The sequence below is a fragment of the Pseudophryne corroboree genome, chromosome 6, assembly GCF_028390025.1.
Source record: "Pseudophryne corroboree isolate aPseCor3 chromosome 6, aPseCor3.hap2, whole genome shotgun sequence".
NCBI classification, from domain to species: domain Eukaryota; kingdom Metazoa; phylum Chordata; class Amphibia; order Anura; family Myobatrachidae; genus Pseudophryne; species Pseudophryne corroboree.
Window position 1 is genome coordinate 727,725,134 of NC_086449.1, and position 14,585 is coordinate 727,739,718.

General features: G+C 45.7%; 1 protein-coding gene across 1 annotated transcript in view; it reads left to right on the forward strand.

Moving 5' to 3' along the window:
* Positions 1 to 14,585, forward strand: part of POLR3B (RNA polymerase III subunit B) — a 345,554-nt gene that overhangs the window by 326,644 nt on the left and 4,325 nt on the right. Inside the window, exons 26-27 of the mRNA XM_063928431.1 lie at positions 3,988 to 4,101; positions 9,739 to 9,912. Of these exons, the coding sequence (XP_063784501.1) occupies positions 3,988 to 4,101; positions 9,739 to 9,912 (288 nt within the window). The remainder of the gene's footprint in view (positions 1 to 3,987; positions 4,102 to 9,738; positions 9,913 to 14,585) is intronic.

Sequence of the window (14,585 nt, forward strand, 5' to 3'; positions counted from 1 at the left end):
GTTCTGGAACTGAGGGCCATTTACAATGCCCTAAGTCAAGCAAAGCCCCTGCTTCAAAACCAGCCGGTTCTGATCCAGTCAGACAGCATCACGGCAGTCGCCCATGTAAATCGACAGGGCGGCACAAGAAGCAGGACGGCGATGGCAGAAGCCACAAAAAATTCTCCGATGGGCGGAAAATCACGTGTTAGCACTTTCAGCAGTGTTCATTCCGGGAGTGGACAACTCCACCCGAGAGAGTGGGGACTTCATCCAGAAGTCTTCCAACTGATTGTAAACCGTTGGGAAAAGCCACAGGTGGACATGATGGCGTCCCGCTTAAACAAAAAGCTAGAAAAATATTGCGCCAGGTCAAGAGACCCTCAGGCGATAGCTGTGGACGCTCTAGTGACACCGTGGGTGTACCGGTCGGTTTATGTGTTCCCTCCTCTTCCTCTCATACCCAAGGTACTGAGGATAATAAAGAAAAGAGGAGTAAGAACTATTCTCATTGTTCCAGATTGGCCAAGAAGGTCTTGGTACCCGGAACTTCAAGAATTAATCTCAGAGGACCCATGGCCTCTGCCGCTCAGACAGGACCTGCTGCTGCAGGGGCCCTGTCTGTTTTACAAGACTTACCGCGGCTGCGTTTAACGGCATGGCGGTTGAACACCGGATCCTAAAAGAAAAGGGTATTCCGGAGGAAGTCATTCCTACGCTTATTAAAGCTAGAAAAGATGTAACCGTACAACATTATCACCGCATATGGCGAAAATATGTTGCGTGGTGTGAGGCCAGGAAGGCCCCAACGGAGGAATCCCAGCTAGGTCGATTTCTGCACTTCCTACAGTCAGGGGTGACTATGGGCCTAAAACTGGGTTCCATTAAGGTCCAGATTTCGGCTCTGTCGATTTTCTTCCAAAAAGAACTGGCTTCACTGCCTGAAGTTCAGACATTTGTCAAGGGAGTGCTGCATATTCAGCCTCCTTTTGTGCCTCCAGTGGCACCGTGGGACCTCAACGTGGTGTTGGGTTTCCTAAAGTCACATTGGTTTGAGCCACTCAAAACCGTGGATTTAAAATATCTCACGTGGAAAGTGGTCATGCTTTTGGCCTTGGCTTCGGCAAGGCGTGTGTCAGAATTAACGGCTTTGTCATGTAAAAGCCCCTATTTGATTTTCCATATGGATAGGGCAGAATTGAGGACTCGTCCCCAGTTTCTTCCTAAGGTGGTATCAGCTTTTCACTTGAACCAACCTATCGTGGTACCTGCGGCTACTAGGGACTTGGAGGACTCCCAAGTTACTGGACGTAGTCAGGGCCTTGAAAACGTATGTTCCCAGGACGGCTGGAGTCAGGAAGACTGACTCGCTATTTATCCTGTATGCACCAAACAAGATGGGTGCTCCTGCTTCAAAGCAGACTATTGCTCGCTCGATTTGTAGCACAATTCAGCTTGCGCATTCTGTGGCTGGCCTGCCGCAGCCTAAATCTGTAAAAGCCCATTCCACGAGGAAAGTGGGCTCTTCTTGGGCGGCTGCCCGAGGGGTCTCGGCTTTACAACTTTGCCGAGCTGCTACTTGGTCAGGGGCAAACACGTTTGCAAAATTCTACAAATTTGATACCCTGGCTGAGGAGGACCTTGAGTTCTCTCATTCGGTGCTGCAGAGTCATCCGCACTCTCCCGCCCGTTTGGGAGCTTTGGTATAATCCCCATGGTCCTTACGGAGTCCCCAGCATCCACTAGGACGTCAGAGAAAATAAGATTTTACTCACCAGTAAATCTATTTCTCGTAGTCCGTAGTGGATGCTGGGCGCCCGTCCCAAGTGCGGACTGTCTGCAATACTTGTATATAGTTATTGTTAACTACAAGGGTTATTGTTGAGCCATCTTTTGAGAGGCTCTGTTGTGTTCATACTGTTAACTGGGTATATTATCACGAGTTATACGGTGTGATTGGTGTGGCTGGTATGAGTCTTACCCGGGATTCAAAATCCTTCCTTATTGTGTCAGCTCTTCCGGGCACAGTATCCTTACTGAAGTCTGGAGGAGGGTCATAGTGGGAGGAGCCAGTGCACACCAGGTAGTCCTAAATCTTTCTTAGCTGTGCCCAGTCTCCTGCGGAGCCGCTATTCCCATGGTCCTTACGGAGTCCCCAGCATCCACTACGGACTACGAGAAATAGATTTACCGGTGAGTAAAATCTTATTTTTTCACGCGAAAAATACATAGGTCCCGCAAAAAGCCGTGGTCCTATGTATTTTTGCAGCACTTATCGCGGGTCTATGGGGCTTTTATAGCGGATTATGCTTTGCGTGCCTGAAGCAAGCGGAGCATAATCCCCAAAAAGTGCCGACATTGGGGGGAGGAAAGCACTGCATCGGGGCTAATTGGATAACCTGCGGCGAACCATTTAGTCGCAGTAAATTACCACGGCTAATTGGATACACCCTAGTAATAATGTATATCACTGATATGTATCTTTTTTTTTTTTTTTTTAGAGAGAGTTTTGAAAAACGAGTGAGGGGGCCCGCAAACTGTGTGAGGGGGCAGAGCAGGGGAGGAAACTGAGGTGACCCGGCATGTGTAGGGACCAATATACTAGAGCAGTGGTTCTCAAAAACATGCACTGTGTGAAGTCCTGAGGTCTGAGTTTGAGAACCTGTGTACTAGTGTATTAGTGAGTATGTGGTGTGTGTGCATATATGTATGTATGTATGTATGTATGTATGTATGTATCTATTTATCGTGTGTATGGCTATACACACACACACATATATGACACTATTGAGAGCTGCGGAATATGTGTGTGCTATATAAATAATTGGTTCTAAATAAAGACATCTGGCACTCCAACGTTTGTTAAAAAAAAACAACCCACTAATTATGAAGTGTTTCATAAAGGGCGAAGTTACGCCTGAAACATTGCCCGATATCTTTGGCTATGCTTTAAGCCTATCGCCGGGTACACACTGTAACATTATATTCACAATTTGTCATATTGGAACGACAAATCGTGATGATTGGTCAGAGTGTGCGCAGTATTGCACGCTCCCGGCCAATCAGATTATACCGTATGCGGTGCTGTGCAGTGTAATGAAGGACAGAACGAGGTGTTGTTCATTACGTTCTTCGTTCATTACGTTGCATTGTGTGTATGGGCAATATTGTGTGTTTCGAGGTGAAGGGAATTTCTAAAATCCTAAAAATATTATAAAACCTAATCTCCTATGAAATGTAACCAGAATAGATTTTACTTTGTCATTAATTGTTCAACATTACAAAAGACATGCGTGACAAAGTCCATACACCCTTACTTACCAGTAAAGAAAGTACATTGATCCAGGTGCTGCGTCATTATTTGGTCATCAGGAAGCCCTATTACTTCTGTATAAAGCAGAACCTTTGTTGGTTTGATCTAACTTGCAATGACCTCAGATAAGCAATTGTTGGCACTCAGTCTTTAAAGAAAAGAGCTATAAAGTAATTTCCAAACAATTAGAAGTCAATCATTCTACAGTGAGAAGGCTTATTTACACCTAGACAGCATTGGAGACAGTGGCTAATCTTCCAACAAACAATGCCCTTATAGGTTAGCATGTATGATGTTCTAAGAAATCGCAAGGAACCCCAAAAGATACATAGAGGGACCTACAGGCCTCTGCCAGCACAGTAAGTGTTAAAGTTTCTCACCCTACCATCAGATAATGAGAAAACCACTACAGCCTTAGGGAGCAGAAAAGCTGGATTTGGTGGGAAACAAGTGGATGGTGTAAGTGGGAAGTTGGTTTAGGATGGGCTGTGGTAGGCAAAAAGTAAAGAGGTGAGTTTTACTATCTGCACAAACTACTCTGGGACTAGTAGTTTGTATTCATGCTAACATCTAAGCAGTAACTTAAAATTGTTTCCATTACCTTCAAATTTGCTTAATCTACGAGGCGTATTGTTAAATTCTTTGTGTCCACGGTGGTTGTACACGTGACAAATTCTATGTATTGTCTCTCTCAGTGAACCTCTTGAGGCCTACATTTACTTCGGACCCGTGTACTATCAGAAGTTGAAGCACATGGTGCTGGACAAGATGCATGCACGAGCTAGAGGCCCCAGGGCTGTTCTTACAAGGTAGGTGCACCAGCCAGCAAATGTCTACAGCGGGCAATGGAAAATTGCTTAATCTTTTTCTTAAGAAGATAGGTCTGCACATCACAAGTAGTTACTGGAAATCCATCAGATTATGTTTCTTTAGAACAATACATTATATTGATAATGGTGAGATTCAGAAATTTAAAAGGGCCGCTTTAAAGGGTCACGTTTTTACATCCCATCTAATCATATTCATTTTTAGTAGGTTATGATAGTACATGTTTATCATTTTGTATAACATTTTTCATATGAGTCAATGCCTGACGACGTTGGCACATTCTTTGTGGTCGATCTTATTACACACGATGATATCGTGGGTGCGAATCATCGCGGCAGCAGCTGCACTTTATGGCCCGCACTTTATGGCCCCCCATAGGGTTGCCGAGCACTTTGGTGCGTATTCAGCCCGCGAAGGGTGCAAGATCAGGTGCTGTTGCCGGCTTTTAAATGCCGCGGCAACGGCACATCGCACCCATCGCGGGTAATAGGATCGACCCCTTTGTCTGCTTTAGATTGTATTGTACCCTTCATCAGTGCTATATGGGGCGGAGGTATCATTGCTCAGTACATACAGTTGTATCAACATATACTTATTTTAAGAAACCTAATAAAAAATAGCATAGTGCAACTAAGTTGTAAAGTTCGTGATGCACCAGACGGGGCTATTTTTTGCGGCATGTACTTTGTGACTTAGCTGCGCTCTGTGACTTATAATAGGCGTCTAAATTACTTAGTACACTTAGCAAATGAAGACGCAACATTTGGGAAAAAGTACATAATCCTATACTATAGGACCTCTGTCTTTTTGCCTTTTTAACCAGGTTACATACTGTTCATCTTAATTTGCTGATAGAGTACTAAATTGCTAATAGTGTATTAAGTCACTAATAGTGTACTAATAATGTACTTGGGATTAGTGTTTTGTGTCGCAAAGGAATCGGTTTAAAGTATCAGAATAAACATAACAATGTGTGATGCAAGTCATTCGTATACAGTACATTGTTATGATTAATCTGATACTTTATACAGTACCAATACCTTGGCAACAAAAATGACTAATCCCAAGTACAGTATTTAGTGCAATATTTTTGACTTAAGCTGGGTACACACTTTTACAAAGTGATCAGGCCATGGATTGTATAGGTGTGTACCCAGCTTTAGTAAAATATTATGTGACTCCATGTGTGTTCACACTTGTTCAATCCCTCACTGATCGGGTAAACGCTCCTGATGTGCAGAGAGAGTTAGATTTGGGTGGGTTATATTGTTTCTGTGCAGGGTAAATACTGGCTGCTTTATTTTTACACTGCATTTTGGATTTCCGTTTGGACACACCCCACCCAAATCTAACTCTCTCTGCACATGTTATATCTGCCCCCCCCCCCCCCCCCCCTCCTGCAGTGCATATTGTTTTACCCATTAGAGGAAAATGTTGTTTTGCAATCAACCTTGAATTAGACCCTAAGTGCACTACTTGGGACTCTGCACACTATTAGGGAATTAAGACGCAAAATTTGGGAAAATATAATCCAGTACGGGAATGGCTTCCCATGGCAGAGCCAGGTGTCTTGCGCCATATGGTGCACATATGCCAGGTGTACGAGGACAGGATCCGGTCTTTAGGTCGACACTGTCTAGGTCGACCACTATTGGTCGACATTAAGTAGGTCGACAGGGACTCGGTCAACATGACATAAGGTCGACATGAGTTTTTCAAATTTTTCTTCATTTTTTAGAACTTTTTCATACTTTACGATCCACGTGGACTACAGTTGGGAACGGTAACCTGTGCCGAGCGCAGCGAGGCACCTTGCCCGAAGTATGGCGAGCGGACACGGTGCACTTATTGGGGTTCCCCGTCACTGTACGGAGAAAAAGACACCAAAAAAAAGTTTTAAAAAACTCATGTCGACCTAGAATCCCCGTCGACCTAGAAACCATGTCGACCTACTTACTGTTGACCAGTAGTGGTCGACCTAACGCCTATCTACCTAACATGCCACACCCACGAGGACACCTCTGTAGCTTTGTGTCCTAGTACATACACGGGCATGTTTTAGATGTATAAGCACTTTGGCGGGTTTCCCCTGTGTGTGATTGTTCTCCACAGTGTGCCCTAATTTGGTTGTTGTGCAGACCCTGCAGCATCTGTTCCAGACATGTGTAGAAAAGGCTGCTGTGAGGCTGTCAGTGGATGTTTTCCAAAGCAAATACCAGGGCTGTGTTTAACTTGCTATTGTGCTCAGCCCCAGCGAGAAGCGTTAGTATGTGCCATCCTGATAAATAAACCTTTGCCTTCTTTAGATCGCACATTCTGCTATTTATGTATATAGAACTAGTCACACTGGTATAGTCTGTGCATCCTAGTGGCAGCATGCTGTATGTCATTCAGTCCTGTATTAGCTAGTGATTAGTACAGTGTTCCTCAGTTATAGTTTGTATGGTGGCAAAACAGACACAGGAACATAGGGCCTATTTCAGACCTGATCGCTCGCTAGTTTTTTTTTGCAGTCCTACGTTCGCATAGTCGCCGCCCATAGGGGAGTGTATTTTCGCTCTGCAAGTGAGCGAACGCATGTGTAGCAGAGCTGTACAAACAGATCTTGTGCAGTCTCTGAATAGCCCAGGACTTACTCAGCCACTGCGATCACTTCAGCCTGTCCGGGACCGGAATTGACGTCAGGAACCCTACCTGAAAACACATGGACACGCCTGCGTTTTTCCAACTACTCCAAGAAAACGGCCAGTTACCACCCACAAACGCCTTCTTCCTGTCAATCTCCTTGCGATCGCCTGTTCGTATGGATTCTTCGCACAAGCCCATCGCTGAGCGGCGATCCGCTTTGTACCTGTGCGACATGCCTGCACCTTGCAGTTCATACGTATATGCAGTTCTGACCTGATCGCAGCGCTGCAAAAAATGCTAGCGAGCGATCAGGCCTGAATTACCCCCATTAAGTTCATCCGTTTATAAATTGCAGTTGTTATCCACAGGAAAATAAATACTCAGGTGCCACAGTTTTATAGAGGAGTGGGTTCTTCTTGACCCCGAAAACACCAGTTGGATAAATACCATGGCTCAGGGCCCCCCAGAATGTCTGCTACAGATAATACTTACAGATGGGATCCAGCCCATTTATAAATTCTATGGTAGAATTTCTTGTCACCGCCTAATGGTGGGAAGGAGCACTCTACAGCTAAGCCACCCTCAGGGTCTCTTAAATGTATTTTGCATAATGCAAAATGCAGCTAAAAGGGTCAAACACAAGAAATCAGTGGTTCCGGTGTTCCCATGCTTATTGGGTATAATTCTAGAGCTGATTTAACTCATAACTTGTGCAGTGGTAAATGGTATGCCCGCATCACTTCCATGTACTGTATTCCTCTTTTTGTGCATCTCAGGATTGTATTCAGCCAGGGCCAGCCTGCCCGTTACGCGGGTTACGCGTACGGGTAAGGCGCCAGAGTGAGGAAGGCGCCGGCAGCATGCACCACGGCCGCTCCGTCAAGCCGCACTTCTAAGCTGCTGTCTGACTCCTGCCCCGTCCGTTTGCCCGCCCGTCCGTTTGTCCGCCCGCCCCCCGTCCGTTTGTCCTACCGCCCGTCAGTTTGTCTGCCCGCCCGCGCTCCCCGCGGCTCTCTCCTCTTGCGGGCCGTAACTGCAGCCATACTATGCTGGCCGCCCAAACACGCAGCTCTGTCTGTCTGAGGTTGCCTGATCCTACGTAGAAGCTGCTGCTGTAGCGCTGTGCCCCCCTCCCTCCTGAGCTGTCTTCCTACGGGGCGTGGGGTGGGCTGCCGAACCAGAGCCCGAGGAAAAGTCTGCCTGCATGCTGACCCTGGGCGCCCACGCAAGCACCAAGAGACTGACCTGCGCAATGGTGAGTGCATCTGCCCTGTGACCCCAGCGGCATGTGTGCCCGCATGCTGTTTGCGGTGGACGACTGAGGGGCTGAGGCTACACTGTGTATAACGTGCTCTACCTGGCGCATTGTGTATAACGTGCTCTACCTGGCGCATTGTGTATAACGTGCTCTACCTGGCGCATTGTGTATAACGTGCTCTACCTGGCGCATTGTGTATAACGTGCTCTACCTGGCGCATTGTGTATAACGTGCTCTACCTGGCGCATTGTGTATAACGTGCTCTACCTGGCGCATTGTGTATAATGTGCTCTACCTGGCGCATTGTGTATAACGTGCTGCACCTGGCTCAGTGTGTATAGGAGGTTCTACTTGGTGCAATGTGTATAAGCGGCACTATTATGTGGCCATGCCCCTTTCCCACAAAGCCACGCCCCCAATTTTTGCGGCGCGCCCTATCTATTCTTTGCGCTCTAGGGGGTGGAGCACCAATTCACTTTCTGCCAAAGGGCACTAAAAGGTCTAGTTACAGCTCTGGTGCAGGGTGTCCTGCATGTTACACAGCCCAGCAGCATTGTCACCCCCCTCCTCCCCTTACAACACTTTTGTAGTGTCCAAATCAAGTTTCTATTTTGATATTTGAATCATTAATAAGATTAATAAGAACCTTCATTCCGATGGGACCCAGAAAAGGACAGGTAGGACTCCAATTTTTAAAAGTGAGGGGTCCCCGGGACCCACTTTTTTTTTGGTGCCACCCAGTCATGCACTTTCTCCCTGTCATCGACAAACTCCCTGTACCCTTGGGGGCACTATTGTGTGGCCACGCCCCTTCCTTGTGAGACCACACCTCTTTTAAAATTTGATCCCATCAAGGGGCGCTACATTTTAAATTCGCTTACCAAAAAAATGTAGCTCGGGCCGGCCCTGCATTCAGCTTTCTGTCATCTAGTATTCCTGAGACTTTTTCATCTGTGATATTCCCAGTTGTATTCCATATAATGTATGATCTTAACATACAAATACATACTATATTCTAAACATATATACAGCAGTGCATAGTTAACGGTAATAAATATTAATGCTTATGTGAAATGAAAGTTTTTATTTTACAGGTAGTGGGTAAGGGGAAAATAGAATGACCAAATGAAATGTCTGGTTTCTATTTAAACATTAGGGTTCTCCTCTCCTATGTGGGTGCCTAGACCAAATCTCGCACACAGCAAATAATAACGTCATTGCCCTGATCTCTCAGCAGCGTAATGTGATAGGGCTATCCTTAAGTCATACCGGCCCCTCTCACACTTGTAGCTCACACCTGCTGTCCTCTCCTCTTCTGTTCCCTGTTTATCTCCACGATTAACCCCCCCCCCCCCCCCCCCATTAGACTGTAAGCCATCACAAGCAGGGCCCTCCATCCTCTTGGTTCTCAACTTTCTCTGCAATGAACTTCCACTCATAGTGACTCTGATCCTTTCTGTCCGCCCTTTCCAGGCATTGGATGACCAATTGCTCATGTTATTAACTGTGTCTTATTTTTACATTTATTCACAGTTTGATGGTGTCTGTCTGATCTGCCTTTTCTGTTGTAGTGTTTGTTAGTTCTATATTGTAATTCTCCATGCTCGGTGCAGCACACGCTTGTTGGGACCATAAAGATAAACCATGATAATGTGACAGTTTTCCATCTTATTTTTGCTTCAGATTATGCATGATCTGTTTGTAATCAGGCATTTCTGTCTCACCCCACCAGGCAGCCCACCGAAGGGCGATCCCGTGATGGTGGGTTGCGACTCGGAGAAATGGAGCGTGATTGTTTGATTGGCTATGGAGCCAGCATGCTATTGCTGGAGAGACTGATGATTTCAAGTGATGCCTTTGAGGTAGACGTCTGCGGAGAATGCGGGTTACTCGGCTATTCCGGCTGGTAAGTCTGTTTCTGGAAGTGTGCTTGCGTTCATGATTATATAAATATACACACTCAAAGAATGTACCCTTATCCTGCGTCTAGTCTTAAAGAAATTGCTTCTGACTGCTCCTCTCAATGGGTAAATTTACTAAGATGAGAGTTCTATTTAAGATGGGATGTTGCCTATAGCAACCAATCAGATTCCAGGTATTATCTTATCATTCATCTAGCACCTTATAGAAATCGAATCTGATTGGTTGCTACGGGCAACATCCCATCTTAAATAGAACTCCCATGTTAGTAAATTTACCCCTATGAGTCTTCTTTTAGCAACACTAGAACAAAAATGACCCTAAATAGTGGAATGGTCAACTTTTTGCTATACAATGTAAGTGAGCTATTCCTATGAAGGGGTTGTGCAGGTTTGATTCGAGGGATCCTATTGATGCCTATAAATTTCTCTATAACATAAAATAACACCCAATAAAATAAGTTCTATAACTTTTCGTACAATGAATTACAAAATAGGAAATATTAAACATTTATTAAAAGATGAATATTAACACAATATAGTTATATAATACACATTTGCGACAATATGTGTAAGGTTCCCACTCCTGAAGTCCGAATGTTTTCACCTCTATTCCAGGGGTACAAGTTCTAAACTGTGAATCCTCTCTGTGGACCTTGCAGGTTTTTTTCCCTAAGCATTTCGTCTCCACATGAGACTTCATCAGGGGTTAATCTCTGTAGTAGTACAAAAGTAAAACAGTTATGATGTATCAGAAAGGAGTATCTGACAACATAGTCAACCAGGCAGCATCAAGATGTGTTGAACAGATGGTCCACTAGGCAAATTGAGCCAGTATAGAAAATGGCGATATAACAAAAATGCCGACATCAACTAATTCACATGGATAGCACTGAGAACTTTGTCTGTGTTAAATCAATGCCCCATTAAAATATATATATATATATATGTGTGTGTGTATATATGTGGCACTCAGGAATTCACTTCAGACACAAGTAGGTAGCATCAATGTTTTGACATTTTTATTCTTCATCAGGATATATATAAATATATAGGTAGGAAGGCCCTGCTCGCAAGTTTATAATCTGTACTGAAATAGGCATTGATACACTGCGGATAGGTGTTATCTATTGCATAATGGTCCGCCAGATTGAAAAGGTTCTTTGTGGGTTGTATGATATGTATATAGAAAAAAAGGTGATGATAGGACTTTGCGCTATTTCCAGAAGGATGTTCCAGTGGTGTGTGCCTAATAGTGGTGAAATAGGGTCCATTTAGGCCGTTCAGCAACACACCACTTAGCTTTGCCCAAGATGTTGGAGAGTCTCTAGGAGTTGATCAAAATGTTCAGCATCACGGCACGACGCATTTCGGATCGTAGTAAATCCTTTTTCAAGTGCACTAGTCACCACTATTAGGCACACACCACTAGCCCTAGAGGGTATGAAAAAGGTGATGATAGAACTTTGCGCTATTTCCGAAGGATGTTCTTTTCCAAAATAAATATCCACACTTTCAAAACAATTTTGAATATGGGTAGGATATTAACATTTTATTGGGACAAGTGCATAAAGTGCATCGTTTAGAAAATCAGATTTATAGTGTCACAGTGCACTTACTGCTTGTAAACATCACACTCAATATAATAAAAAAAATACATATAACAATAAAGTGCATACAAAGACACAAGACAATACAGTGCAATAAAAGTGCATGAAAGCAAAACTCCCTTTTCTCTGACGTCCTAAGTGGATGCTGGGACTCCGTAAGGACCATGGGGATTAGCGGCTCCGCAGGAGACTGGGCACAACTAAAGAAAGCTTTAGGACTACCTGGTGTGCACTGGCTCCTCCCACTAAGACCCTCCTCCAGACCTCAGTTAGATTCTTGTGCCCGGCTGAGCTGGATGCACACTAGGGGCTCTCCTGAGCTCCTAGAAAGAAAGTATATTTAGGTTTTTTATTTTACAGTGAGATCTGCTGGCAACAGACTCACTGCAGCGAGGGACTAAGGGGAGAAGAAGCGAACCTACCTAACAGCTGGTAGTTTGGGCTTCTTAGGCTACTGGACACCATTAGCTCCAGAGGGATCGACCGCAGGACCCGACCTTGGTGTTCGTTCCCGGATCCGCGCCGCCGTCCCCCTTACAGAGCCAGAAGCATGAAGAATCCGGAAAATCGGCGGCAGAAGACTTCGGTCTTCACCAAGGTAGCGCACAGCACTGCAGCTGTGCGCCATTGCTCCTCATGTACACCTCACACTCCGGTCACTGATGGGTGCAGGGCGCTGGGGGGGGGCGCCCTGAGGGCAATATAAGACACCTTGGCTGGCAAATCATCACAATATATAGTCCCAGGGCTATATATGTGATAAATTACCCCTGCCAGAATCCATAAAAAAGCGGGAGAAAAGTCAGCCGAAAAAGGGGCGGGGCTTCTCCCTCAGCACACTGACGCCATTTTTTCTTCACAGTGCAGCTGGAAGACAGCTCCCCAGGCTCTCCCCTGTAGTTTTCAGGCTCAAAGGGTTAAAAAGAGAGGGGGGGCACTAAATTTAGGCGCAATATATGTATACAAGCAGCTATTGGGGGGAAAATCATTCAGTTATAGTGTTAATCCCTGCATTATATAGCGCTCTGGTGTGTGCTGGCATACTCTCTCTCTGTCTCCCCAAAGGACTTTGTGGGGTCCTGTCCTCAGTCAGAGCATTCCCTGTGTGTGTGCGGTGTGTCGGTACGGCTGTGTCGACATGTTGGATGAGGAAGGTTACGTGGAGGTGGAGCAGAGGCCGATAAATGGAATGTCGTCCCCTGTGGGGACGACACCAGAGTGGATGGATAGGTGGAAGATATTAACCGACAATGTCAACTCCTTACATAAAAGGCTGGATGACGTAACAGCTGTGGGACAGCCGGCTTCTCAGCCCGCGCCTGCCCAGGCGTCTCAAAGGCCATCAGGGGCTCAAAAAAACGCCCGTTACCTCAGATGGCAGACACAGATGTCGACACAGAGTCTGACTCCAGTGTCGACGAGGTTGAGACATATACACAATCCACTAGGAACATCCGTTGCATGATCTCGGCAATGAAAAATGTGTTACGCATTTCTGACATGAACCCAAGTACCACATAAAAGGGGTTTTATTTTTGGGGAGAAAAAGCAGCCAGTGTTTTGTTCCCCCATCAGATGAATGAATGAAGTGTGTAAAGTAGCGTGGGTTCCCCCGATAAGAAACTGGTAATTTCTAAAAAGTTACTGATGGCGTACCCTTTCCCGCAAGAGGATAGGTCACGTTGGGAGATATCCCCTAGGGTGGATAAGGCGCTCACACGTTTGTCAAAAAAGGTGGCACTGCCGTCTTAGGATACGGCCACCTTGAAGGAGCCTGCTGATAAAAAGCAGGAGGCTATCCTGAAGTCTGTATATACACACTCAGGTTATATACTGAGACCTGCAATTGCCTCAGCATAAATAGTGCTGCTGCAGCGTGGTCTGATACCCTGTCAGATAATATTAATACTCTAAGACAGGGATAATAGTTTGCTAACATAGAGCATATTAAAGACGTCGTCTTATATATAAAGGATGCACAGAGGGATATTTGCCGGCTGGCATCCAGAATTAATGCAATGTCCATTCTGCCAGGAGGGTATTAGAAACCCGGCAGTGGACAGGTGATGCTGCCTGTAAAAGGCACATGGAGATTCTGCCTTATAAGGGTGAGGAATTGTTTGGGGATGGTCTCTGGGACCTCGTATCCACAGCAACAGCTGGGAAGAAAAAATTTTACCTCAGGTTTCCTCACAGCCTAAGAAAGCACCGTAGTTTTAGGTACAGTCCTTTCGGCTTCAGAAAAGCAAGCAGGTCAAAGGCGCTTCCTTTCTGCACAGAGACAAGGGAAGAAGGAAAAAGCTGCACCAGCAGCCAGTTCCCAGGATCAAAAATCTTCCCCCGCTTCCTCTGAGTCCACCGCATGACGCTGGGGCTCCACAGGTGGAGACAGGTGCGGTAGGGGCGTGTCTCGGGAACTTCAGGGACCAGTGGGCTTGCCCACAGGTGGATCCCTAGGTTCTGCAAATAGTATCACAGGGATACAGGCTGGAGTTCGAGGCGACTCCCCCTCGCCGTTACTTCACATCAGCCTTGCCTGCTGCCCTCGGAGAAAGGTAGTACTGGCGGCAATTCACAAGCTGTACTTCCAGCAGGTGAAATCAAGGTACCCCTCCTTCAACAAGGCCGGGGTTACTATTCCAAAATGTTGTGGTACCGAAACCAGACGGTTCGGTGAGACCCATTCTAAAATTGAAAGCCTTGAACACTTATATACGAAGGTTCAAGTTCAAAATGGAATCGCTCAGGGCGATTATTGCAAGCCTGGAGAATTTCATGGTATCACTGGACATCAAGGATGCTTACCTGCATGTCCCTATTTACCCTCTTCACCAGGAGTACCTCAAAATTGTGGTACAGGATTGTCATTACCAATTCCAGACGTTGCCGTTGGTCTGTCCCCGGCACCGAGATATTTACCAAGGTAATGGCCGAAATAATTATCCCGTACTTTGACGATCTCCTTATAAAGGCGAGGTCCAGGGAGCAGTTGTTCGTCGGAGTAGCACTATCTCGGGAAGTGCTACAACAGCACGGCTGGATTCTGAATA